The 27,987-nt window shown below is 38.7% G+C and overlaps 1 protein-coding gene across 4 annotated transcripts in view; it reads left to right on the top strand.

Annotated features, from left to right (window-relative positions):
* Nucleotides 1–27,987, top strand: part of LOC135938952 (monocarboxylate transporter 10-like) — a 142,045-nt gene that overhangs the window by 27,553 nt on the left and 86,505 nt on the right. The window contains exons 1-2 of one of the 4 annotated variants that reach the window (XM_065483027.1): nt 21,515–21,603; nt 21,898–22,419. The exons of 2 other annotated variants lie outside the window; for them this stretch is intronic. In XM_065483027.1, the coding sequence (XP_065339099.1) occupies nt 21,948–22,419 (472 nt within the window). In that variant the 5' untranslated portion in view covers nt 21,515–21,603; nt 21,898–21,947. Of the gene's footprint in view, nt 1–21,514; nt 21,604–21,879; nt 22,420–27,987 lie in introns of those variants that run through there. One more of the 4 variants, XM_065483028.1, reaches the window with a different exon arrangement.

The following is a 27,987-nucleotide window of genomic DNA, read 5'->3' as shown; positions in this document are numbered from 1 at the left end:
AACACTTGGACCTTAAAAAAATCATAAAAAGAATTACATAACAATAAACATAATTTTAACCTTTAAAATAACATTTAAATACAAATTGTATTTGACAAATAAATCTAGAGTTAAACTATTAACAAATTAAATAAGAATAACAATTTACCCACTGATCCGGGTGGTTCTTCACTATTAAAAAAGGACGGAAAATTCTCAAGGTGGGTCCGCATCGAGGCCGGAGTTCCTCAGGGGTCGGTGCTCGGTCCGCTTTTGTTTTCCGTCTATACCCACGACGTAGTGTATCTCTTTCAAAATCGGTGTAAGTACCATATGTACGCAGATGATATTCAATTGTATATTAATTGCAAGCCTGAGGAGTTGGAGCACGCTATTGCGGTTATGAACAGTATTTTGTGCGACGTGGTCGCCTGGTCGGAAAAGCACGGTTTAAAGCTCAATCCGCGCAAGACGCAGGTGCTAGTTGTTGGCTCTGAGAGATCGCACTCAAAGCTAAACTTGGCGCAGTTAAGTAAAGTTAAAATGAACGACACTGAAATTCAATTCAGTGATGAAGTGGAAACTGGCTGTGTTGAATTTGACTATAGTGACAAAGTAAAAAATTTAGGAGTTGTTTTTGACAAGCATCTGAAGTGGGTGGGTCAAATTTCTAAAATATTTCAAAAAGTTTATGGTTCACTTAAAAATGTAGAAAAATTTCGAAATGTCACGCCAGAAAAAATAAGAATTAAACTAGTAAAAACTCTAATGCTACCCCATTTTGATTATGGTGATATCGTGTTCTGTAACCTTAGCGCGGAGCAGCTGAATAAGCTGCAAGTTCTACAGAACAACCTCATGAGGTATATATTTGACGTCAAACGTGGGCAAAACTTGTCATCTTTGTATAAAAAGTGTCGTATCTTAAAGATTACAGACAGACGTCAATTGCATGTATTAACACAAACACATAAGATTTTGTACAATAATTGCCCTGAATATTTAAAATGTTATGTTACCCCCATGCGCGATGTTGACTTGATAGGCAGGTCCAGAGCTCATCGATTGAGGCTTCTGGCTCCGCGTGTAAATGTTACTGTGCCTGAACAGTGCTTCCAAGTGCAGTGCTATCGTCATTGGAATAGTCTCTCACCAAATTTGTGTATGAACGAGAATTCAAGTGCATTTAAGAAGAAAATTGAAGAAGCAATATTCTCAAGCTACCATTAATTATTACTTCCTTCCAAATGTTGTTCTTACATAATTGTATCATTACTTTATGGATGTGTGCTGATTTGGGGCAGAGTTACCCTGTCAGCCCATAATAAACTTAAATTTTGAAACTAAACGTTTGGCATTTTAAGAAATGCGACTTAACTGGTTCATAATACATAGCAAAATTTAAATCGAATTTAAATCTTTCTCTATTTGCACTAGGATTCTCCAACAAACGACGTATAATTACAATTTAAAAACAAACACAGAGCAAACTCCGAACCAAAAATTTAAAAGGAATAGGAGCTCGGCTCCGCATTCGCTTAAGTTCAATTAATTAATAATCTTGAGTATCTCTGAATTAAATTCAGATATATTTTTATATTATAGCTTTTCATTAGTTTATGTTAAAAAATCATGATTTTTAATATAATTTTGACTCTTTCTCTATTGTTTATAATCTAGAATAAATTCATTAAGATTTCAATAAAATACAAAACTCAAACCAGCCAATGCACAAAATATTGTTCTTTGTGGAATCTTGAATAAGATTCTTCTTATGACCCAAGTATCTAGCAGGGTTTGTTTAAAATAATACTGTATATGAGTACAAAGAACAACAAGCAACACAATAAAGCGAACGTAATTAAATTTTCTTCCCGCGCTATAAAAAGTTCCGTGCATATGCAATCTGTCCAACACATTTGCTGCGCCGGTTGCATACTCAGAATTACGCATCCAATTGCCGCGACCAAATGCTCATTGCAGCTGTTAGGAGCGCGGTCGAGTTCTTTTTTGACGTGCACTCTGCGGGTTTCTCTGCTAAAGAAGTAAAACCTAACGACCGCAAGTATTTTGAAAAAAAGTGAACCGTGATAGCAGAAAATGTCGAGCTCAAGATGCTGCGCCAAACGTAGTGAGAAAGCGGACAGCTTGGGAGTGCTAGATGGAATAATGCATTGCAATCGATACTGAATCGTTTAGTGCAAAAACTAGCTTGCAGAAATAGTTTGAAGCACGGAAAAATGTACCTACGAAGATAAACTTCTCACATTTTCAGCTGCAAGAGGAAGTGAAATTAAGATGTGAAAAATAATGAAGGTGTGGATTTTGTCTTTACTCTTTTGTTGAAATAAGTTTTATTTTGGTTGAGACCGGTCTTTTTGCATAATAATTTACCTCACTCTGGAATTATGCAATAAATAATTCTAACGATAATAGATTTGATTTTCTCTTGCTAATATGATATAGGAGAGCAATAAAATAATCAGGGAATATTTTTTGTATTTCTAAACGTTTGTTTACGTCAGTTAGTTATTTCTAGCAATCAATTATTCAAGTGCAATTCCATAAGGAACTATTTTCAATGCTCTTTCGCTTGAGATTATTTATGAAGCTTGAGAAGACATTCTGTAATCTGCGCTGCTTACATGCGCAATAAAAAATAACACGTGGCATTGCTGCACTCGTTTCAATTCAACCAGCCTGCGCTCGTTTATCCAAGCCGATGGCTCTTTTCTAAGCTTGATCATTACCCGGGTGGCAGCTAAAAGCATTTTCATTAGGGGCGAATGTGCCAATAATAGGGGACAAAGCCACCGGAGGGGGATCGACGACCTGGGTCAACGTGGAAGCTGGCATCCGAGGCTTTATGGCCTGCGGTGGCAGGAAGAACGGTGGGCGCGATTCTCGTTGCGGCCAATGACACACTTTCAATTCATCTCCGTGGCGACCAGGCGACCATTAAGGTGCATGACTCTGGGTGGTGGATAGTAAATATCACGCCTGTGACTTTTACGACCACTCTGCCCTTAGGTGAGGTGGGATAATTAACTGTTTGTTTATCATGCGTCCTTTTGAACTCGCATTAACTTCTACAAGTTACTATTATTTTTTTAGCATTTGATGGCATGCATTTGGAACGCACGCAGGACTCTTTATTTATGCTATTATGTTAATTGGACACGAGTAAATAGTTTGCTTGTATGAAAGGAACGACTTGAAATGAATGCACAATTTTACTCAACTAACCCGTTTCTTTAAATTATTGAAGAGGAAAATAATACTGCGAAATTTCAATATATCTATGGCCTTATTCTTAGACTTAGAGAGAAATCTAAAATATACCTGAGCATTACTTAATATTTAAAAAAAAATAAGGGGAACTATCTCCAAACTAAGAAGTGAGGTAAAATTTATTAAAAGATTACTTTAAATTATTCTAATCTTGATAAGAAAGTATCACTCGTGGCTGGCTGCATTTTTCATAGAAAAAGGATAATTTATAAAACATTATTTAAGGAAAAAAACATTTTAAATAGACCTCGTAAAGCAAATGCCAGAGAAATACTTCCAATCCATTTTCTCTGTAAAATACCAGTTATTCTCATTAAAAAATAGCAATATCGCCTTTGAAGTCTTTGATCGTTCACATACTTTAGCAACATCATCAAATAGTCAGTCATGCAGTCATCACAGCGATAAATATCGTGCAGAGTGCTTTTGCGAGTGTTGGTTGCACTCATTCACGCATGCAGCAATAATGAAGCTGCCACCGAGGTAGTCATGCAGCCGACTGGATGCTAGTGTGCATTTCAACCGAACCATAAACGTGTCGAGGAATGTGAACGCAAGCGCCAGGCCTGGCTGATTTTATTTCGCTTTTCTTTGACTCTTGTCGGAAAATAATTTCCTGCTGCCAGTCGCCGGCGAAGCGTCGACTTTTACGATGTCGTTCCGCCGGTGAAATACGGCGCGCCGGTGCTTGGTCCGCCTGATTATTTGTGAAAATAGGCGCGCGGCTAATCTAGTTTATGGGGCCATCGCGCTGCAGCCAAGGACTGCGAGACCGATTGCAGTATTATTGAAGGACAAATCGAAGAGCCGCCGCGACCCGCTCTCTCATAAAGTGGCGAAATGATGCGTCTCATAATTCTCGGTCGTGTGCAATTAGAAATCATTATCATGAGGCTACGGCCAGACGACCGCAGAGTCTCCGGTGTCAAGTGCGGCTATTTAGGTGCGCATGAGCCCGACCATCACAGGACGTCGTTCGGCATAATCACCACGCTGTTGCATTTTAATCACGTTCAAGGGATCGATCGTTCAATTATATTTTGCTTTTGCAATAAGTGCTTCATTGTACAACGGGAAATGGAAAATTGATGATTGAGCTATACAGCTCGGTAAGTTTATATTCATCATCTAAAAGCTTTGCTTGTTTGCAATAATAATCAACTCGAAGAAGTTGACTGACTGAGGGAAATTGATTCACCTCTTTAAGAGAAAAACGAGGTTATTATCTAGAACAGATGTTATTACGCAATTTACAGGCATGAGTTTCTTCTTTCTAAAAGGAAATTACGGTTTTTGAAAAATCATTCGAGCATTTTAGCATTCGCAGAACTTTCTCTTATTTCCCATTTGCAATCCCTATTTTAGGAAGCCCTGCTGATATCAAATTTGTTCGCCCAAACGAATCTGAGGGCGAAGTGGCGGTATGAAAGCAAAGTCAATTCTGTGAAAAGAGCTGGAAATCGTGGCGAATGTTCCGAGAGAAGTCTTTGCCGTCGCCAACACACTGCCACTCTCAGCGAAATGAGATATCTTCCAGCCACTAAGGCAACCTTTCATTTCCATCTCGAATGCAATTCTTTTGATGGCGCGCAGGTGCATTACTCTCTATTATGCACCAAGCTTTTACACTAAACAAATGCACATTCACCCCTCCCGCCCAGAGAATGGCGGAGGCCTTCTTGGAACGAGATTCGCGGAACGTGTCATTCTCACCACAGGCTGCGAGAGATAGCAAAAGCACTTATTCCGTCTGCTCGGTGTGCGAATGGAACAAGAACAAACCAGATATATCCGCTCTCGCAACGTGCCAGCCAAACGATCTGTGTGCACAGCCAAGATTAATGGCGAATTAAAGCAACGTGCCGCGAAACCCCTGATGGCACAGCGTCCACCTCCTCGAGTAGCGCCGATAATTGAGCAATCCACCTGAGATTCAAAGCCAGGAGCTCACGTGTGTCGTGGTCCTTGGCTGGATTAATCCAATGTCGAGCTTGTTCCGTTTCACCGGCAATTCATGGATCTCAGCTGGATAAAGCTAAACAATCACTCAAAAACTCAGTTACAAGAGATCCAGGGGGATTAAAATGTGTAATAATGTGGATTGCACACCGTGGATCATTTACCGCTTAGTAGATTCAATTTTATTGATTTCCCCTTACTCCTTAAAAAGGATAAATAACTTTAATGTTCATTGTCCATGTTTTGTAGCAATAATTATTTAATATTGATATTATTGCATTTTGACTTCAAAATGGTTTAGTTAGTTTTTTGTGACCAAAGATGCAGAATTTAGGACATTTCTTTTGAAATCAGTAAAGATAATATGTTGTCAGTTGCCTTAAATATGTAAAACCTAGAAGAAAAAAGTCAAGCGACTGAAATACCCAATTCTATAGCGCTGAATATTCCAAAGTGCTTACTAAACTAAACTAAAGATAAGCCTTTTCAACTGAAAAAAATATATTTGGTCGTTAACACAGTAAGGCGTATATAATAAATAAAAGGTTTATTCGTTTAAAGCATGCTTGAAATTTGGAGTTTGTTGCCCGTGATTGGAGGCATATACACCTGAGACTAATCCAAGTAAATACCAAAATTCTATCAATCAGGAATATCACGCGTGTTGGCGTAATGTGATTAGTGTCATTCATCCCCAGCAGTTTGCAGCACGCGCTCATGAAGTTGCTGGCTGGTATTGCGCATCTGCAAAGTGACACTTCGCTCCGAATGATGTATCCATTACCTAGATTGGATTTTCGCGTGCCCAAACGGCTTTTGGCACCACCGAATTAAAACATACATATCAGACCAAAAGGGACACCACGTGGTGCAATTATTTATGCGTGTGCTTCCGTAGCGTGACAAATTGAAACGCCAACGTACATAAACGCACACCCCTAATTCTTTTCTATCAGCCGCAACGCAATATCTGGTGCTGGCCGTAGCAATTAAACTCGCGTGCCTCTCGCGCGGTATTCATCTGAATGGACATTATTTTACACGCTCGGGGACGCGACACGCAGCGTTGAAAAATGTCGCCTTTTGCCACGCAATGCGGAATGTCAAACATGATGGACGCCATTCATATTTTCCGTTTGGTGGTATTTCCTGCTGTGACGCTTTTGTTATAAATTGATAATATTTTCACTTGTCACGCAGAATGCTATGATCGAGTGCTTAACGAATTATTTAATTGCTAGAAAGTTGGGTTTGCTTTCTCGTGAATCATCAACAAATGTTGACCATGAATCAAATTTTAAATTTTTACACAAATACTTGTAGGCATTTTTCAAAAATGTTCTGCAGATCGTAGCTCTTAAAAGAATATGAGTTTTTCCTCTAGAAATTTCTCGTAATTGGGAACAGAATTTCACTCTTTCATATAACTTTCAATGGTGGAGTTTTTGGTATAGTATATTTTTGTAGTATATATGTATTTTAAATTTTGTTACCCATTTTACTTAGAAAATGGGAGTAAAATCTAGCAAATATGAATTTTCAGTCGCTGTAAACACAACGTGAAATAATAAAAAGCAACCTTAATGACAGTCCAGCGACCTATTTTCCAGCAACTGCAACCTACACTTTTGAAGACAAACATTGAAATTTTACTCTGTCTCTCCGGTTTACACAATTTGCTAGCCAGCCCTGATCTTCGCAGCTGAATCTGTAACCTAACGCCGGCACCTCTGGATTCTGCACAGTGTCTTGATGCAACCCGCAGAGCATCCTCGCTGCTTAGACATTTAATATGCAGCACGTGCATCACCCCAGTACTGCGGTATGTTGACAGAAAGGAATCATTAGCGCTGCTTTGCCTGCCTTCCACAGAGGCTGCAAGTTGTGAATGCACTTCTTTGGTGCAAACTCTTTGCATCAACTCTTTTCGCTACAACATACCTGCATCAACCTGGTCCTATTTTTATTGTTTTGTGAACCGAACTCTCATTTAGATTCACGCATACACGCTAGTCAAAGAGCTCAAACCTAATGCAGGGTAATAGTGTTAAATGCCTGAACGGGAATGTGTAACATGTTATATACTGGTCAACATATAAACAGAAACATTCTTAATAAAAGAAAAATAAGTTACTCATGATTTCAGGCGTTCAAAGCTCTCCAATCATAATTAAATCGACGTGCATTTTGTAATAATAAAAGAAAAATATGTCAATGATGCCGAGAGTGCTGAACAAATAACCAAACTTATTTTAACATTACAACTTGTTTGCTTAAAAGTATTTCCGAAAATTTTACTCCAATATGTCCATATTGATCATATTGATCATTATTTTTTTTACTAAAATACAAGCTACTTGTTTGGATATAGGGAAAAGTTTTGCCTCTCTGTGAATAGCTTTTTTTGTGCATCTCTGTGCACATTTTAGGTTTAAAATTGGAAGAGCAAACATAAACTCAATCTTCATTTGATGAGATTACAATATACGGCATGTTACCCATTCCTTTGCATGAAAAAAAGCAAAACAAGTTCTCACCCGCTCCAGAATTCACTCGATGATTTTGTTTGCATAAAAAACTTTTCGACCGAAGGGAATTAAAATAAATTACCCTTCCGGCGCAACGGAATCAAATTAAAGCAGAGATAATATCATTAGTGCCGGTCGACTATGCATCTTGATTAGAGCACCCAGGATTATATACGATGAATAATAATTGAAAAATGCATCATTTCCCTACCGGCTCCATCGCTTCTGCGCGTCAGCCTGTTTGACAGATAGCTGGCCGAGTCTGCGACAGAGGGTGTTTGTGCTCTGCTCCTCTGGAGATGCTGGAGCGTTACTCCTCGCACGAGGGCCCCGCGAGATGCCACCAAGAGCTGCCTTTTTAAACCCAGAGTGTCAGAAGCGTATGAAAAGATCAAAAACTAATTGTTATGAGAGGGCGTCTATTTTAATTGCATATTAATTTTTTTTTGCATTTTTCGTTTAATTTTATAATTATTAATTTTAATTTGACCTCAAATTTATAACGATATGTGGTAAATTAAATAATGATTGTGATTCCCATATCCCCTGTCCCTATATATATTTTTTTTAATAAATCGCGCCGCGCGTACAACGAGTGTAAAACAGTGCGTGCAGAGTGCAGTGAGTGCAACAAGAAGGAGAAGACTCCCACACCTGAGCTGCGCGCGAAATAGGTCTACCACGAGGGGAAAGGTTGCGACAAAACATAAGTAAAACCTTTAAGGCTTCTTGGAGGTTATTGGGCGACTGATTGACTTTCGTGCGAGAGGTCGCAACCTTTCCCCTCGTGGTAGACCTATTTCGCGCGCAGCTCAGGTGTGGGAGTCTTCTCCTTCTTGTTGCACTCACTGCACTCTGCACGCACTGTTTTACACTCGTTGTACGCGCGGCGCGATTTATTAAAAAAAATATAGGGACAGGGGATATGGGAATCACAATCATTATTTAATTTACCACATATCGTTATAAATTATTTTCTCTTGCTATATAATCTGATAAGATTTGCACAAAGATCAAACCAAATCGTTGAAGGAAAAAAGGAAGGTATAATATGTAGGGGGTTTTCTGTTGTATATTTTATTTTTAATATTTTTTTAATTTCCCTATTCAAGCTGTTGTATGTCAAATTTAAAATTTCAATGCAATATTTAAGTATTCTCCATTCAAAATACAATTTATATTTCCAAAAAAAGCAATCATCATATCTCTCTCTTGACCATTTTCATGGTATAAGCTGCAGTTTATTTGACGCATAACGCCAGATTGAATTGCTATATTTCAATTAACAGTAGCCTGTAGATCGTATCGAGCATATATAGTTAAGTGGTGTTTCAAGTCTGACACCTCGCATTGCATTTCAACCTGCTCCCGACACTAGCAAGCGTACACCAGGTAATTATTACTCGCTCTCGCAAAGCCATTCCGGGAGCAATCATTAAAATCTCGCGCCGCAATGCGAGCATAAAAGCAAAAGGAAAATGACATTATTAATCTACTAGAATATCGCACTTATAAATGGTTGCATTTTCCGCTTTGCTGACTCGCAACTGGCACGTCTGCTATTGTTTACGAGAAATGTGGGCATGCGTGATTAATTTGCTAAATTAAAAGTGACAGTGACTGATGTTGCATATAGTTTCTGGAATGACTCTCTGTATTATTAATTTTCAACCGAGTTTTTTTCTATTTAAAATTGCATTGCACACGGTTCGAAATGCATTTTTACGAGCAATCTTTGAATCATTTCTCATCTCCCTTCACTGGAAAATATAATCATCGTGAAAGCAGTTATGAGCAATCCAAGATTATTCCACTTATAGTTTTTAATGCGAGACTCAGAATGCAAATCATTGCATGTCAGAAGCATATTTTTAGCTTAATCGGGCACCAGCAAAGCACTCAAACGCAGACAATTTTAATTGCCGTCGCACTAAAAGTTTTATTTGCTGGCCGTCTGCAGTGGCTTAAAGACTAGCTGCCTTTTGAAGAGGACCTCTCCATCTCCATCTACACAATCAAACGGCGTCGCCGCGCGAACAATATAGCAGCGAGAGAGAAGACGGCCGCTCCTCACTCAGATTGCCGCTACTTCTGCTTTATGATGTCTTAATTAAAAGTTACTTTTATGTTTTGCTACGCTCCCTCCGCGACGCAAACATTGGCTTGATTAATGGCCTCGCCGCCTTGCGTTTGTTATTGAACACACACACTCTCTCTTACACACTTATCGACGTAATTCGGCACACTGCGCCCTAGTAATAATGCGAACGATCGCGGTGACTCGTAGCTCGCAGCAACGCACGTTTAATTATTTTTTCTTCGCTTACTTTTCAGAAATGTTATTAAAATACTTTGCTGACTGACAGGTAATCATAATCGTCATCACTCGGCGGGTTCTTTGGCAGCTCTCTGATACTAACTAGCATGTCATAAAGGGTTTTCGCTCCGCTTTGCACAATTCAGGGCCATACAATTATTGCTCAATTTATTGCTCGCTTTATATTGGCCTATTAAAAAATAAATTTCATTATCCTTTTATCATAACAACACTTTCAAATATAACTGATATAAAGGAAAATTATATGATATACAACAATATTTCATTATCTTTAATTCTGATGATGTAGATGAAAAGAAACGATCTGTTTCGTATCACATACTTCAATCTCAAACCTTCCACTAACTGATCAGACTAAATCTAATTTAAACGTAGATTTTAAATTTAATTTTTTAATGATCAGAATTGAAACCTCAAAAGAAATATAAAATTAAATCGCTTACTTACCAGCGATGACATCTTGAGCAACGCTATTTATTTCATGAACACAAAATGCCTTAGTAATAAGGGTGCTGGTAATAAATATAATTCATTTCGCAGAATACCTTATAATGCCATTTTTTTATTTTATTAGTTGATCAAAATCTCAGGGCAAAGATAATTTCTTGCTATCGTATTTTGCCACCTTTTCATATCTAGCTCCCTATAAAATGGTCTCGGCAATTCAGTGAGGCTATCAAAGTGCGTATATTGCATTTTAATGGTAAACTTATGTCATTAATTTCACACGTTTGAAACCAAGCACATAAAGGGTTTGCGGCATGCTTCTCTCACTCTCGTTGCAAATACATACACAAATGCTCGAGCACCCAGTCACCTCTTCATTAATCACTGGCCACAAAAGGGCTGACAGAGTTGCGATTGCGTCTCGGTGGCGGCGGTGGTGGTGGTGTTAATTATACGTGGGAGAGACGAGGCCTCGATAAATATCTGCCTGGCTGTGACTGAAGACCGAAGGAACAAGCAATACATGTAGACAGCATGGCATGAACGTCGCCCGTCGATTTGCTCTGCGTCGCAAATAATTCTGGTTTGAGCTCTAACGGAATTCGAGTGCTAAAAGAGCCGGCAGTTTAAAAGGGCTTCGCTGAAAAATTCAGAGATGAGTGCAGTGTTAAATTTATGAAGCGATAAAAACAACGCCGATTGACATTAATTGCTTATTTTGAATGCGTAAAAAAATCACAGATTCCTTTCTGCAAAGAATGAGCCCACATGATGGATGGTGGAAATTCACATAAAATGTGAAGAAATTATATGAATTACGGTTTGCAGCCACTCCCGCAAACGCAAATTCTCCTGAGATAAAAATTCCTTCTTTGCCGATTCTAGTGAATATCAACCGCTCTATTCTCTCTTGGCCAAAATGAATTATCAACTATACAGGACTACGAGGAGTACAAACAAATATAAGGATTGGAAACTTTTTTGTGATTATGTGCACATTAGAATTATAGCTAACACGACTAAAACTTAATATATTGAATTTTTTAGTTTCCTATTTCGAATTTTTTTCGTTTTGATCCTATAATGGCTTTTAAGAAAATGATTATAAAAACGTGTACCAAAAATGAATTCTCGAGTATGCCTAATGGATTGGATTCTCCAGGGAGAAAAAATGCACTGCTTTAAATTCTATTTTCAAGCAGAGTCCACGTTTTTAATTTTTGACATCGAATAACATTCCTTTGTTTCACTGTTGCTGACGCTCAATTTTGATTTATTTTGACAACATATTTGGCAGGGAAATGGATTGCTCAAAATTGAGGAATGTGGCAGGCGCCATTACTCTCGCCGGTTCAGGACCGCGAGCATTAGCGGTGTGAATGGGAGCAGGAGGAGTGATGCTGCGTGTACTTTCCAGAGAAATTCAGCGCGCACACGTCATCTGCTCGTCATTGTAGTGAAGACAAAATCTTAATGGAAGGCGCCTCCATGATTTTCGGTTCCGCATTATCGAAACGATGATGCGCGCGTCACTTGATTGATGCGTACAAATTACCAACGAGCCTTTACTCACAGCTCTAATGATGAAAATATTGTGTGAAGACATCAGCACCGTGTCGCGCGAAGTCTTATCTGCAAGGTGCCGACGCTTCAAAAGGTGAACAAAATTCATAAACGCGTGCGATGGGAAAGTTTCTCGGAGATGAAGTTTTAATTCTTTGGCATGTGTCCTGGCGACGGGATTAATGGTTCGCATTTTTCGTTCAGCGCTTCTAGCCCAAGATAAAAGACGCACTGGTTTGGAACCGTTGCTCTTCGAATAGCAACTTTATCATCTCAGCTCGGTGGCCGTGTTAAGCACAAGACGGGGATAATGGCTGATAGGCCAAAACAGGGATTTCTGCTTAAATTTCCTTCATCCGTGCATGTGGTTTGTGATTTCAGATGATCGATTGTTTAAGTGAGCGCCCAATCGACTGATAGGAAAAAAACTAGCATTAATCCCGCGCAACATTGAGACTTTTGATCCACACTTAAAACCGTCTAAAAATATCTAAATCACTAAATGCCGTTAAAATTTGTTAAAAACTTGCAGCCTTCTGCAGATTAAAAAATCACAAATCAACCTCGGGATGATAAGGCTATTTTAAAATGGTTGTATACAGTTTTGATGCTTCTTTCAAATCCCGTTTAGTTGTAAAAAGTCGAGTAAATATTTCGATTTTCAGCATTTAGTCCTTTCCAAATTAGGAAAATTCATGATTAAAAGGCACAATTCTTCTCAATTTAAGGCAACGTTTTCATCAGTTTTGTGATTTTTTGATAAAAAAATACGGTTTACAGTAGTTTAGATTGATCATGATGCGTTTCACATACTTTATATGAGCAATAAATATTTCAGTAATTTTAATTATTTCCAATTCACTATCTTTAAAGCAGATTCTTTGTTTTTGTTGAGTCAAGTAGTAAGATGACGTCTTGTACAGTCATTGGGGAAAATTAATGGTACCCAAAAATATTAGAATTTTGTCTATAAAAACAATGAAAATTTGGCTAATTGATTCAAACAAGTTTAAGGTTTTTGTAGAAACTGTGCTTAATAGCTGAGAAGGTTTTGCTTAAAAACTGCATGATGTTGATTTGTTAGGTAGGTTAAGGTCGAATTAAATGCGTATCCCTGTCTCATTATTTGTAAGTTTCTAATGCCTGAATATAATTTCCAAGTCACGTGCTTCACTCTATGGAATAACTTGACACCAAAATTATGTATGAACGAGAACTCAAGTTCATTCAAATAAAAACCTAGATAGATATTTTTAAATATTGAAGTGGATGAAAATCCATTTAATTCACATTTTTTTAATTTCATCTATATGAGGGGATGCTGCACTTTACTTAACATAACACTTTACTCTGACATAAGCACTACTTGGCATCTTAGAGCTCCTTTTTTATGGAAAAATGGCAACCCCTTGAAAATTTTTGTTTACCTGGTTTGGGATTAGGTAAAAACCATCTAAACTTGCTTCGAGTCAGTCTAATTTGTACCATAAACCATCCATGAATTTTCAGTTCATCAAATAACCAGCAAAAATCTCCAACTCTATTTTGAACCTACAAGAGCAACACCTCCAGTAAATTTCGTCCAAGTCTGACCCATGCCAACAGGGTGTCGACAATGTTCATTTCAAGCCTGTATCATCTCACCTATGAAACCATTTTGTATTAATATTTTAGACCATTTGGGCTCTGTTTAAGTTCCTTTTACAATTTTAAATGGCCGCAGACATAGCAGATTCCTTAATCCGATTTTTGGCTCCAACGTAAAACCATTAGATTCGGTGCAAAAAATGTGGGGGTGCTCGCTCTATTGGCGTAATTAGAACAAAAGAAACAGCGACGATTATGATTAATAGCACATGGACCTATTGTCACGTGATAATCGTGCTACGTTAGCTGCCTGTAATCCATCTTGGCAGTGTCGGAAGCTGAATGAACATACACAGGGAGGCTCGCTTGGCAGCTGAAACACGAGCCCGAGCCTCACTTCTTGTCATTGTCACTGACGTGGGAACAATGGAGCAGCCAGTAAGAGTGGGCGAATGCCTGCCTGCCTGCTCTCCATATGCCGATGATCGCTTCTGCTCGCTAATAATCGCATTCGTATGCATAAGTTCGTCGGAGGAATCAGGACTGCATGGGCAAAATATGGTGAAAATAAGCCACTAGCAGAACTATTTTACGAGATGCCATTGAGCTCGGATTTCTCATTTTTTTACCAGATTTTGGGCAGAGTATGTTGAAAATTTTAAGCGTTCAGTGGAACATTCTCATCATTTGTTCAATAACCCAAAATCATTCTGAAACTTCCGGAAATTTAAAATGTAATGATGTACATTTATGTGTTGCTATCTTTTTATTGAATTCCGAGCACAAAGAAAATAAATTTAATGGGCGTTGATAGTTAAGTTAATAGCAGAAACAAAATCAAAATGCATTTTTGAGTTGAATGAAATGCAGCAGGGCTATTTTTGACTGCTGGTTGCAGCTCTCATTCCTTTCCCGTCCGGTGTTGGGGATAGATTTGGGCTGCAACCAGCTGCTAATGTTTGTCGGCCAGGAAATTTCCGTAAAATCGCAGAATAATAAATGTGCTGCTATGAAAACCGAGGGATGTGCTTTATTTATCCAACTCAAAACATAATGACCTCCTTGAGTGCATCAGCCTTCAAAGGTATCTAGAAACAATGAGAGGGAAATGTTTGCTTCTCGTCGTCAGGCCACTTAAAGTATAATTTTCATTTCGGTGTCTTCTGTTTTGTGTGTTTCTGTATTCATTTTACGAATTCCAATTTTACAGTATTTGTGCATTTATATCTTTAAATATTTGAATGTATCAAACTTAAACGGTACTTCAAAATAATTAAGTAATAAAAATTTAATAACTGCGAAGACCCATTAATTGAAGTTTCATCGGGCACATTTGCACAGCAATTATTAACACACAATAACTATTTACTTGCACGTCGGGCTTACATTAAAAGCATTTGGGCGGCACCTTTGAGCTGGCCTTTGACTTATTACACTCTATATGTGCAGCGATTGCGCAGACAAACTGATAAAGCGTTCCGATTTCCAGACAAGTCCATTTATTTCTCTGCTGCCAATGCAAAGAACCATATGGCCGGTGAATATTGCGGCACACAATTCAAAAAATTAATACATTATTCGGAGCGTTTATTTCGCTCGTCACAATGTAATGGGATAATTTGAGCCGAGGAGAAATCGGGTTTCGGCAAACTTGAATGAGCCTCTGGCAGCTTCACAGATGAGAATCAATTTAGTGCTTTTAGCCGAAATTGCACACACACGCACCACGCAATTACAAGCGATTTTTCAACTCGGGTTTCTACCTACCGCACGCGAATATTTTCAATTATTAATGAGCACTTCGTGTTGCGCAGGCCTCCACAATTACTACCATCTTTATATCCACTTCTTACTCTCTCCGCATGAATAATTAATCATAATTAACTTGCTGGACAAATTGCCTGGCAATTTATAAAACTGTGATTTGATGTGAGATGAGCGGAAAGCGGTTTAATGCTCTTAATTTGGACAGCAAGAACCGCAAAATGGTCTTTTCATTTTAGACAATAAAATTGGCACATAAAGGCTGCAATTACAGTCATATTTTCTTTCTCTTTATTAGCTAAATCATTTCATTTACAATAATTTCATATATAAATTCCACGTTGGATATGACCTCCCCAGATGGTGGTAGTCAGGTTATTCCGATTAAAGCTGAATTCCTTTTGTGCAATTAGCACTTCTGTGGAAAAGGCAAGATTCTTAACTTGGTAAATTATGAGACAGTATGAAATACGTTTATTATAAATAATACACATGGACATTTGAGACGGTGCTTGTGATAGCATGTGACAAACCTGCAATGGTTGTGTCCGATGTATGTGACATTTTGGCGGCACACAGTAAAAGGGCCAAATATGTATAGTTTTCTATGGGCATGTTTCATGTGACTATGAGCATCCAAGATGTTTGTTCAAACGGCAAATTATTTGCTTTAAAATGCAATTAAAACTTAACTGAATCTTCTAATGTTGCAATGATTAGTGAGGTATGCTTTTACCACACCTACGTTTACCTCACCATATTCTATGAAGTCAACCAAAAGAATATATAAATACGATAAATCTGGCATCAAAATAGATTGAAAAGATAAAATATATTTTCATTTGAATCAGTTTCATGCCTTTTAATTTGGATTGGCAAAACTAGATTGATTCCATCTTTAAAATAAAATTCTTTTTTTATCAAACGCTTCACATTTATAAGCAGAGTTGAGGCTCAAAAAAGTTATTCCTCCTCTAATACGTAGTCAAAACAAAAATGATATCTCTTATAAATATTGTTACGAATACATCTAGCTGATTATTTTTCCTCCGCGGGAGCTAATTTGTAACACTACAACAGACATATAGTTTGTTCCAAACATGGCGTTCGCCTTGTAAAATATATTGCCCAGCGTGAAGATTTATTTTGACCAGCAAATTTTATCCAACTCTGGTCTGTAAATCAAGCGCGCCGCGGCATACTCTCTCGTTGCAGGAATAAAAATCTCACTTTGAACTTATCCTTTGCAAAATCATTTTTTGAGGACACACACTTGAGTTTTGGCTCTCAAATTTACTACTGAATATATTCTTAGTCGTGAGCTGTCCGAATCCGCATCCGATATAAAGATCTGCAGCACTGTTGTGGGAAAATGGACCGGTTGACCCGCTAGGATTTGATTACACGTTCGCACACACCTTTGCTGACAGTTGTTAAGTTTGATTGCTGCTTTAAATCTTTAACACAAGAGTGAAATGTACAATCACACAGCTCTGATTGAGTTGTTTGCTTTGCGGTTTACGATAGTTTTTAAATACGTCATTAATTGCCATGTCTTATGCAAATGAGACCTACTGTTCAGAAGCTATAAGTCAATTGATTTTTTTGTTGTGCCAGAGCAACAAAATGTAACGACGCGTCCAGAGCATATTCATTCAAACGGTGGATGCGTGTTTGAGGTTAGTGATTTTATCACATCGTCAGTAAAACATATTTAATGTTCTTAAAATAGACTACCAATATAAAAATAAAAGTAAATGTCATGGCGGTAAAACTATTATGAAAACCAAAATTTTTATTAGTTTAGATCAAAACGATTTTGATTTTCCAGGCTTTTGTATATTAGAAGGATCTATAAATTTAGTCAATTCGAATAGATTATTTTGATTTCCATTTGCCTAATTTTATCAATGTTGGGGAATCAATTTCAAATAATTATGTCATATAGCTAGGCTCCTATTCTCTGTTTGCAATAATAAATTAAAAATTGTATGTTGCTAATAACCTTCACTAGCATAAATCATAAAGATAATTGATTTGCTTAGTTGGACAAGTGGAGCAAATTTATTAACAAGCCATGCGCCTGATGACGTTCTCATTAGCTGCACCTGTGCTACATGGACAATAACTGATTGATTGGATATTGAGCTAATGAAGCAAAGCGGAAGCACTACAATCTCGCAGCTTGTGCACATATATTTATCAGCTGAAAATTCAAAATTAATTAATTCCTCATTCCACTTTGAGAGCAGAGACCAGGATTAATGGATAATTTAAGTTGCTCGAGCCCAAAATCAATTAATGCGGCGAGCTTTCGGGCATAATCAGCCGCTTTAATCGAAATCAAGCCATGTTTTAATACTGCCTGTCGGACTCGATTGTGCGGACGAGATGGCCTTTTAATAAAACACTGCGGCCACTGCTCCTTTTCCTTTGAATATTCATGAGGCTTCTTGCTGACGTTAGCTCGCGGTTGCTCCATTGTGCCAGGCCAACAGCTTCGGAGTGAATTCAAGAAAACAAACCACCAATTACGCAATCTCCTTTCGCATCGCTTGTATATCCCTTACAAGTTCGCACAATTCATTATTGGTTTTCCGCAGCAGCTTGCTGGTTTGTGTTTCATTTATCCAATTACCCGAATACCGCCAAAAAAGAAAAACAATCTTCAGCAAGGCCCAATCAATATAATTAAAGCGCTGTGAAATGCGCTGTAGGTTGACTTTGCTAATTCCAACATTGTAACTGACGAAACTGAAATTGTGAAAAATTTTATTTTAAACTGTTGTAATAAATTTTTAGATTGCAACAGTTTTATCTACCACCACTTGACGTTTTCTAATTTCGTCCAATCAAAATGCAATTACACTTTATTGAGGCTTAGATTGCAGGCAGATTAAGTAACTATTTGTCGTAATAGCCTTTAAAGCGCTCGCAGCGATCCGGATTTGTGAATGTGTGCCAAAACATTTCATCTTGTTTGTTCGCCATTAGAGCTGCGAGACGGTCATTATTGTTGTTGATTGGATTTGGTCCGGGCGCGATACAATCTCGGTAAACAAAGATTATTGTTTGCGCGTCAGTTCGACGCATTAGCTAGAGACAACAAAAACGCTAGAACTTTCCTCATTTGGTTAATTTGGAAATGTTCTGCGCAACGATTTGCTCATTTTGGGAAAGAGGCCTGCAGTGACGCAGGCAGTGCAAAATGTAGAACAACTTGATTTTCACACGGGCATTAAATGGCAAATATTATGGTTTTCGAGGATATAGGCACGAGTCCTGGTTTTGAGGTGCTTTCCAGCGATTGGATGGAATTATTGCTTGAAAATTGATTTGAAGCTTTGGAACTATCTGATGCTTAGGTTTTGTTCAAATTCATGAGTTAAGTTTAGTGCAATCTGCGCAAATTGCTACAAAATAGACTTTCCAAAAAACAAATTTCACTTCCTGCTGGATGTTGTGAAAATCTTTACGCCACAGGATTGAACAAAAATACGCGGTCTCCTTTGAATTGTATAACATTGTTGTGGTATTGTACAGTAGCATATGCAAATTTAAACAATATAGGCAGTAGAAATTATTACTACTACACTTTTTACGTGTTTACCAGTTTGTTTGTATCATATATCTAAAGAAGGTCGCGTTATTACAACTTTGCGCTCATGACGATTTTCGCGATAGGATTAAGGGTAATTGTCAATTTTCACCGACTTTATTTGCCCATCCTGAATTTTACATATGTTGTTAGGGGTGTTTCATAGTGTGTAACCTGAAATTTTGAGCAAAAAATTCGGGGGCTCTTTTTGGGAAATCGCGATTTTCGAAAATTGAAAAGTCGAGATAGTAACTCCGAAATATCAAGGTATCTTCGGTCCAGATTGAAATTTTGATGTGGTTTTTTCACCTCCAGGCACAACTTTTTGAGTAGAACATGTTTGCCATTGGTAAAAAATTTGTAGGTCAAAGGTCAAGGTCACAAATTCGCATGCAAAATGTTCAATTAAAAATATCACAAAATACGCCCCCTCGGATTTTTTTCACGAAAACGTAAAAAATGTAGCCCTGAATGCGTAGAATCGAATGGTGAAGAGAAATCGATGGGCACTTTCATAGATCGCGAGATATTTTGAATTTAAGGATTCGTGTTGAGCGTCCGGCACGACGACAATATCATCCGGCGATTTTGTTTTCGTCATTTACGTCGGAATTTGATCTGTAACCCCACATGTTATGCATATGGTTACCTAGAATAATAAACGAGCTTTCCAGTGGTGTGCTTAAAATTTGTTTTGGTCTCAAACTTTTCAAGTAATAGCGGTGCGCGAAAAGAAAATATAAAATTTTCAAATATTGACATTTTTGCAAATCTCAAATCTCGGGTTCTAACTATCAGAATTGCAAAAACTACCCACCGTTGGACTCGTCTCGACCTGCCCTGACCAGCTGAAAGGTTTAGGGGTGCTTTTTACCCCCTACCCCTAAGTACTTCAACCCCCTCGAAAAAGGTAAAAAATGTAGCGTCTTAGGGGCAGGGGGTAAAAAGCACCCCTAAACCTTTCAGCTGGTCAGGGCAGGTCGAGACGAGTCCAACGGTGGGTAGTTTTTGCAATTCTGATAGTTAGAACCCGCGATTTGAGATTTGCAAAAATGTCAATATTTGAAAATTTTATATTTTCTTTTCGCGCACCGCTATTACTTGAAAAGTTTGAGACCAAAACAAATTTTAAGCACACCACTGGAAAGCTCGTTTATTATTCTAGGTAACCATATGCATAACATGTGGGGTTACAGATCAAATTCCGACGTAAATGACGAAAACAAAATCGCCGGATGATATTGTCGTCGTGCCGGACGCTCAACACGAATCCTTAAATTCAAAATATCTCGCGATCTATGAAAGTGCCCATCGATTTCTCTTCACCATTCGATTCTACGCATTCAGGGCTACATTTTTTACGTTTTCGTGAAAAAAATCCGAGGGGGCGTATTTTGTGATATTTTTAATTGAACATTTTGCATGCGAATTTGTGACCTTGACCTTTGACCTACAAATTTTTTACCAATGGCAAACATGTTCTACTCAAAAAGTTGTGCCTGGCGGTGAAAAAACCACATCAAAATTCCAATCTGGACCGAAGATACCTTGATATTTCGGAGTTACTATCTCGACTTTTCAATTTTCGAAAATCGCGATTTCCCAAAAAGAGCCCCCGAATTTTTTGCTCAAAATTTCAGGTTACACACTATGAAACACCCCTAACAACATATGTAAAATTCAGGATGGGCAAATAAAGTCGGTAAAAATTGACAATTACCCTTAATCCTATCGCGAAAATCGTCTCATAAGATTACAAATTGTACGACAATTCTTGTTGTATGCGACCATTTGGTCTGATAATCTAATAAAAATGATCCAACTTTATCAAGGTTTATGGCGTTGTAAAAATTCTTGCTGGAGTGGAATAATAAAAGATGTCTGATGTAAATTATTACGAACGTGAAATATATTATCTTATCCCACAAACCAATTGGTAATCACATTCTGTCAAAAAATTGCTACATGACGTGTGGTTAAAAGCTTCTCAAAAAGGAGCCTACTTAGTAAAATGTGCTAATTTGTCTAATATGAAGGGTAAGCAATAAGCGCCCCTATGGTCAGCACCCTGCTATAATATAAAACGTTTATCCAGCGCTTCCGTAGCGTGCCCGGCAAACGCCTGCGAGTATCAACATCAGTAGCACGCCCACGTTCGCCGTGCCGACAGCGAAATATGTGCACCTGTGCACCGAGCCGTGCTATCACGAATCGCTCGCTCGTCCTTCGCCGTGCGCGCATTAATTAAATGGGGCTGCTCTCTTTTATCAGCTGACAACACCCCTCGTGCACACATAAAACGCGGGGCGTCGTTAAATCTGTGCACCACCTACTTCGACACACTCCACCGCTAGCGGTGGCAAAGCGAGTGCGACCACGTGTATTTGGTGACGGCGGAGACGCGCATGCTCCCACCCGGCGCGAGACACACAAGGAAGGCGCTCAAGTTTGGGAGGTCAGTATTCCTCGCGGCTTGACCGTCCCAACAGGTGCTCCTCGCCGGAGAAATCGGCCCGAACCCACTGAGGCACAGCTGGCATTGTTTCAAAGTGAGATCTGGATTGTTTCGATAAGTGTTGAGGAGAGAGAAAATTGTGCATTCGGATATTGAGTGGCTCTCAAAAGAGTTAATTTCCCAAATCAAATTTCATTTAATTCGTTTTACATAGATTCTATATTTTTTTCAAATCTTTAAGTTTTTCTTCAATCCATCAATGACATTGTTGTGGATCGTTTTTTTGTAAATTCAAGAAATAATTAAAATTTTCTTGGTCCGGAAGTAGCCAATATCTGAAGGATAATCCTGAATTAGCTTAATTTCAAAGCCACTCAATCCGAATCAGTAGCGGAAGTGCAGCAATGGTGGCCCGTCCGAGGTAGCGAGCACGGCAGCATGGTGGAGATCACGCGGCCCAACGGCCACCACGTGCACCTGGAGGAGGCCGAGGGCTGCTACAAGACCGTGTACGAGACCCTGCAGGACCTCGACACGCATGTGGTGCAGAACGGGCGGGTCGACCCGCTGGACGCCCCGATGCGCTTCGAGCGGGCCGTGTCCGTGGTGCTGCCTGACCCGCCGAGCAGCGAGCTCAGCAGGGCCATGTCGTGGCCGCTGCTGGCCACCCCGCGGCCGTCGCTGCCACCCGAGTCGCCGCCGCCGCAGGTGGCCAAAGCCCCGCGGCGCTTCGTGCTTCGCCCGGCGGGCCGCCTCTGGCAACACTACTACCCTGAAGGTGGCTGGGGCTGGGTCATCGTGGCCGTGTCAGTGCTCGTGCATGTGCTCACCCATGGACTCCAGCTCAGCTTTGCGCTGCTCATTTCACCGCTTGTCACCAAGTTTCCCCAGCACGACGAAACAAACGCAGGTTAGACCTATTTTTTGGCTGTCAGATTGCAGATAATTTTTTAAAATTTAGTTAAAAAATGTGGAATGAAATGTTAGAAATATTTTCATTTAAATTGTATAGATCAAAACTTACTTAAAAGTGTGTTCCAAAGCTATTTTAACTTAGAACCGAACAATCATTTCTGTATCTTTTGATTCTAAAGAATCAGATTAATGAAATAATCATTTAATGAGAAATTAGTACGTATGTGCCCAGTCAACCAAACTGGTTTTACTGCGAAGCAATACTAAAAGGAGCTGGAAACCAGCAAATGTAACTCAAATTCATATAACCTGTTAAGTACAAAAGGATTATTTTGTAACGCCCCAGATTATGTTTCATTAATTCAATATTAATTAAATACGAGATAATATAGGAGAAATAAGCGGCAAATAGCAGGGTTTTATTTGTGCAGCATTTGTGGCTTTTGCAAAACACTTCAAAGCATTTGCATGATGCAAGTAATGCATTTTGAAGCTAATTGTGGTTTTGGCTTCCTGCATGGAACAGTCGTTTCAATCAAAGGTTAAATCTGGGCTTTCAGCAGGTTGCTGCTCTTAACCACGGCTGAAGTGCTCATGAAGATCATTATATAAATCCAATATATCTTGTGAGTGTCCCGGAAAATGAAGGAACTGATTAAAACGGATTGTTGATATTTTTAGAATAAACTCCCTTCAACTATGTATTAATGCAATTAACGTTTGTGTTAAGTCATTGATGTGGCTTAATGCAACACATCAAATCATAAGTCGTAGTAATTTAGAGTTTCCAAGTTCCGTATGTGTATTAAGTACATTAAAATTATTTACGCAACAGCAGTATTTGAGTGACTGATGCATGTGTTGGCATGATCGATTTATGGATGCAAAATGCAATTTAAAGTTCATACACGGTGAACCAGGAAAATGTTGATTGCCACACCAATCTGCCCTAGATTCCTATCATTCCGTTATAACCATCACAAAGTGTTGAAAATTACGCTGGGAAAAGAATAAAAATTAAATTGAACTCGGCGCCTGTAACAAGCAGCAGAAGGAACCGTAGAAATCAATCACGGCGGCGAAACACGGACTCTCGCCGCACGAGACGATCAATCAAACAGCGGCTATTTCTCCGCATCCCCGGCTGGTGAAAGGAAAATTTAATATGCAACCCGCTGGGCCTGAGATGTGAGTGCAACCATTTGCACTTTCTGCCGCGGAAATTAAAAGAAATGGTGTGGGCGTGATTCTTCAGCAGGTATTTCATTTCTGTCAACCGGATTTATCAACCTGTTTGCCCTACCCTACCCTGCTGCCGAAGATCTTGATTTACAAAAATGCCCAGAGTTGAGCGAGAGGAAAAAAGCGTGCGTCGCACCAAAGCGACTTTTCTGCATTTTCTGCTTACATATCGTTTATCAGAGTGCATTCTTGATATCGAAACAAGGATAACCGTACATCACAAATGAGTAGTTGATTCACTGCGGTCTTTTCTGTAGTCTCTGTATCGATTGAAACAGAGGGACGCGTTTCTTCAGTAAGAATTGCACTTTCCTCACATTCAAACAAAGTAATGGATCCAAGTATAAAATTATATATTTAATTGTCATTTAATCGAAAAACTGTATTATTTTTTAAATTGTTCATAGTTGATTCGCTTTTTATTTGTGAATTCTGCGCTGATTTTAGGACTATATAGTGCTTGATGCCTATCAAATTTTGAGCGCATTAAACCAGTCGAAATGATTACTTTCATCCAGCTGATTTCTATTTGACGTGGGCAAAGGGTGTGTGTGAACTTTGTTTTTCTGAAACTTCGGATAGCATTATCCGCTGAAGACAGCTCAATTTTAAACGAATCATACCACCGCGAGTTAGTTCGCTACAAATGATTTATTACCCTGGCTGCTTGCCGGTGTTGCAATCCCGCCCCGAATTGTATGCTTACCCGCGAAGCAGCAAAAGGGCCGAGCGTGCGCCGCGAATAATAAATAATATCAGCGTATAATATATCAATTCACTCACGTCCGCGATTTAATGAAGCAAACATGAAATTGCGGTAATTAATGGTTGCAGGTCTCGTTGGGGCACAGAGCTCTTTGCCCTTTTCTCGACATTTATCGGCCGAGGGCATCGCTTTCGGTTCGAACTTTTCTGCCGAGAAAACTGCTCTTCATTCGAGCGCATAAGTGAGAAGAACGCCTCCGCCGATCGTATCGGACGCGATCCATTATAAAAATATGAGCGACGCAGCTGTCCTAATGACACTCGTTCACTTGGGCGGTTTCGGCGTAATGTTCTTGGAAAAATGCATGAAAAATAGATTACTCACCGATTTCATTGATTTGATATCCTAACTGAAATTTGACGGTCATAATTTGTAGCTGTTTACACAAAACAATTATTATTTTTAAAATTTAGCAACAAAAAACTAGACATATTTATTTTTTATACTCTAAAGCATACTTTATTTTGGGCATTGACCCTCTTGAAATTCAAATTCAATATGCTAAATATTAATAAATCACCATTATTTTAAGGAGAAGACACGCGATAATTCAATATGTTGTTTATATTCATTCAACCTACACTCTTTTCAGCTTATTATAATATGGCACCTAACCTAAGGTCGCAGTTAAATCTTTTGTGAAGAGGTCTGTGAGAATATTTTTACCAAACGAACATATAAAACGAGCCTATCTAGATTTACCTTTTTACATGTATTGCACAACGCGAAATGTACAAAGCAATCACCCCAGCAAAAGCAATAAAATTATTTGCGCTGATATGAATTTTGCAATAAAATTGCAAAACCCATGAGAAATTAACTGAGAGTAACTTTAATTTCCCGTTCATATTTACTACCAGAAAAGTGTGTCATTTCGTATATTGTATAGTGATTACCAATTCACATCGACGAGGCGCTGGAGTTTCATATAATGCTCAGCGAGTTGTGCAAAATCGGTGCCAATAGAGCGGCGCGCGGGAAAATGTGAGCGCCAGTGAATTCCTCCTCGCGCTTCTGAAGCGCGTGATATATGCGGCGGCGGCACCGCGATCTTGTATTAAGTGTTGTCATATCGCATGTCATGCAACTAAATTACTGTTGACGTGTTTGCATTGTGCGATCGTCAAATGTGTGCTCGGCGGACGCGCCTTATTTGGCAAACACGCCGCAAACCTATTCGAATCTTAACTCTGCTAGCAATGGATTGGTTTATCGCGTTTCGGATTACGGATTTAGAAGAGAATGAAAAGATAAGGAAACAGTTAACATTCTGATTCCGAGAAAAATCGTGCGCAGTGTTCAACAAGGTATTTTTTGATGTTATTTTTGTTATTAAATCGTACTCTCTATATATAAATTAATCCAAAATATTTGCAATTTATCTAGTTTCTTTGCCTTTTTTCCATTAATAAGTCGCTAATTATAATCAAATATTCTGATTATTGACATTCGTGTCAATGATAAATGAGTTGAAGATGCAGATATAAAAGAACAACATCTCAAATTCAGAAGAACTCTGTTACTCTACTTTTTAGAAGTTAGCCAGATTGTATTTTATCTTACTGAATAGAGTTGTCAAATTTATTTTCTCACTTTTCGGACAGATGAAATAGCATGTGCATGTCCAATATCGTGTAACATCTCTAAAATATTGAGTCATTTTCGGCTCAAATTATGAATATTTGGAGACAATTCCTGAACTTCATTTCCTGGACGTTTTGCCTGCACATTTTGTTCGTTCAGCTTATCAAATAGAAAAAAATGATATTTTTAGTTCAATGTTTGAAATTTTAAAATTACAATGCGCATAATTATGTTTTAAGCACCAAATCTTTCCAAAAATTTAACAAACGCACTTTTTGCGGTTTGCTAAAAGTTTAAATTGAACAGGAAATTGTATATAATATCTTGCACTTCGCAAGAGAGAAAGTCCTAGTAGTCCATTGTGCAAGGAGTCAAAACAATGAGAAGTTCCTTCCTGTAATATAGACAAAATTGGTATTGACGTCCAGACGCAGGCAACGTGTGTCTAGAATCCTGATCACGTTACGGAGAGAAACTCTGAACTGCATGTGACTGCTTGCACAAAGGACATTTCTTTGTTTACGTAATCGTCTTATGCTTTAGGGAAGGATATAACTGAGATGACAATAAAGAGTGCCATTCCAATGAATAATCATACTGTACAATGCGCGAGGAATTCGCCGAGGAGATCCTGACACTGGGTTTTCGCGAGATAATTTTAGGATAGCTGCCAAGAGTGGTGATTTAGGTAGCGAACTCGGACGCCAATTTGAAGTTTCAAGGAAGCTGCTTTTGTTATTTGCCTCGTTTTTATGGCCGTTTGACTCGGAGTAATGACGGTGTGCGAATGCTAAGCGACCATATTATACGCGTGTATGTTTGTGCTGGTAGAAAAGAAATGCTCTCAGCAATAAAACGCCGGGCCCGTCGTATTAGCCGCTTGTTATCCTCAGTGCCGTACAGCGAGCAAACCGGAATCATTCGCCTGACATATTGGCCGTGACGTAAAAAATTGGGAAAATTCGCGACGGGCAAATCGATGCCCGCGGCTGTGAGGCTATTAGCTAATTAAATTTGAAGCCGTCTCCGAGCTGCACTTACGCCACCACTCGCATTTGATTATTGTAATTTGGTACAAGTCAGTGGCGGTGGGAGACATATAATGCGGCGCCGAATACGCACTGTTTAAAATGTGCAACTAGAAAATTAATATTGCTTTACGGAACTTTTTATTTTACTTTAATATTTTTTTTGCGAATATCAGGTATAATTAAATTTTCCTGATTGACGAAAGACTTCTTTTATTGGCTAAACAAGAGAATTTATAATTTTATGTATCAATTATTATACTATTTAATTGAGAAACTAGAAACAGAGTGATTTAATAATTAAAAAATATTTTTTCTGCACGAGTTTATTGATAGGTTTGAAGAGGTACATTAAATAATGCCTCATTCATGGTCGCATAACATTTCTTGATATTAAGTTCAGAGATGGATATTTCGACTGTTTTTCATCGCAAAAACCACAAATTATACAAAGCATCTTGAGTCTGCTTAGCAAATTTATGATACATATATTCTCGTGTAAAGGCTTTGGCATTCTCTTTTGTTAAAGTGTATATGTTGAAATTTTAGATTCAACGTTCTTGTCAACGTGGAGAAAAGCGCCTTACAAACATAAATCATCGCGCACTCTATGCAAATTAGGGAGCTCCTATTTCCGTTCTCCCACACAATTTCTTTGAAACGAGAGATGGCAGCGCGCATCGTGGAATTTTTTGCACATCGTCGGTTTACGACGAGAGGCGTTAAGCCGGTGAAATTCCGACTCATTCTTGAAATACTCTTCACCAAGGAAAAACACAATGAAAACGCGCGGAGAGACCTAAAATATCGTCCGAATTATTGTAAAAGGGTCTAGGCGTGGCAAGAAAGGCGTGCTTGGCCGGATCGCAGAGGATAAAATAATATATGTGCATGACGAGAAACAGGTACGCAAAGTGATAAAAGTATATTAGTGTGTTGTAGC

This window comes from Cloeon dipterum, chromosome 3 (assembly GCF_949628265.1).
Source record: "Cloeon dipterum chromosome 3, ieCloDipt1.1, whole genome shotgun sequence".
Classification (NCBI taxonomy): domain Eukaryota; kingdom Metazoa; phylum Arthropoda; class Insecta; order Ephemeroptera; family Baetidae; genus Cloeon; species Cloeon dipterum.
Note: the sequence above shows the minus strand (reverse complement) of the source record. Positions and strands in the feature narration are given on the sequence as shown.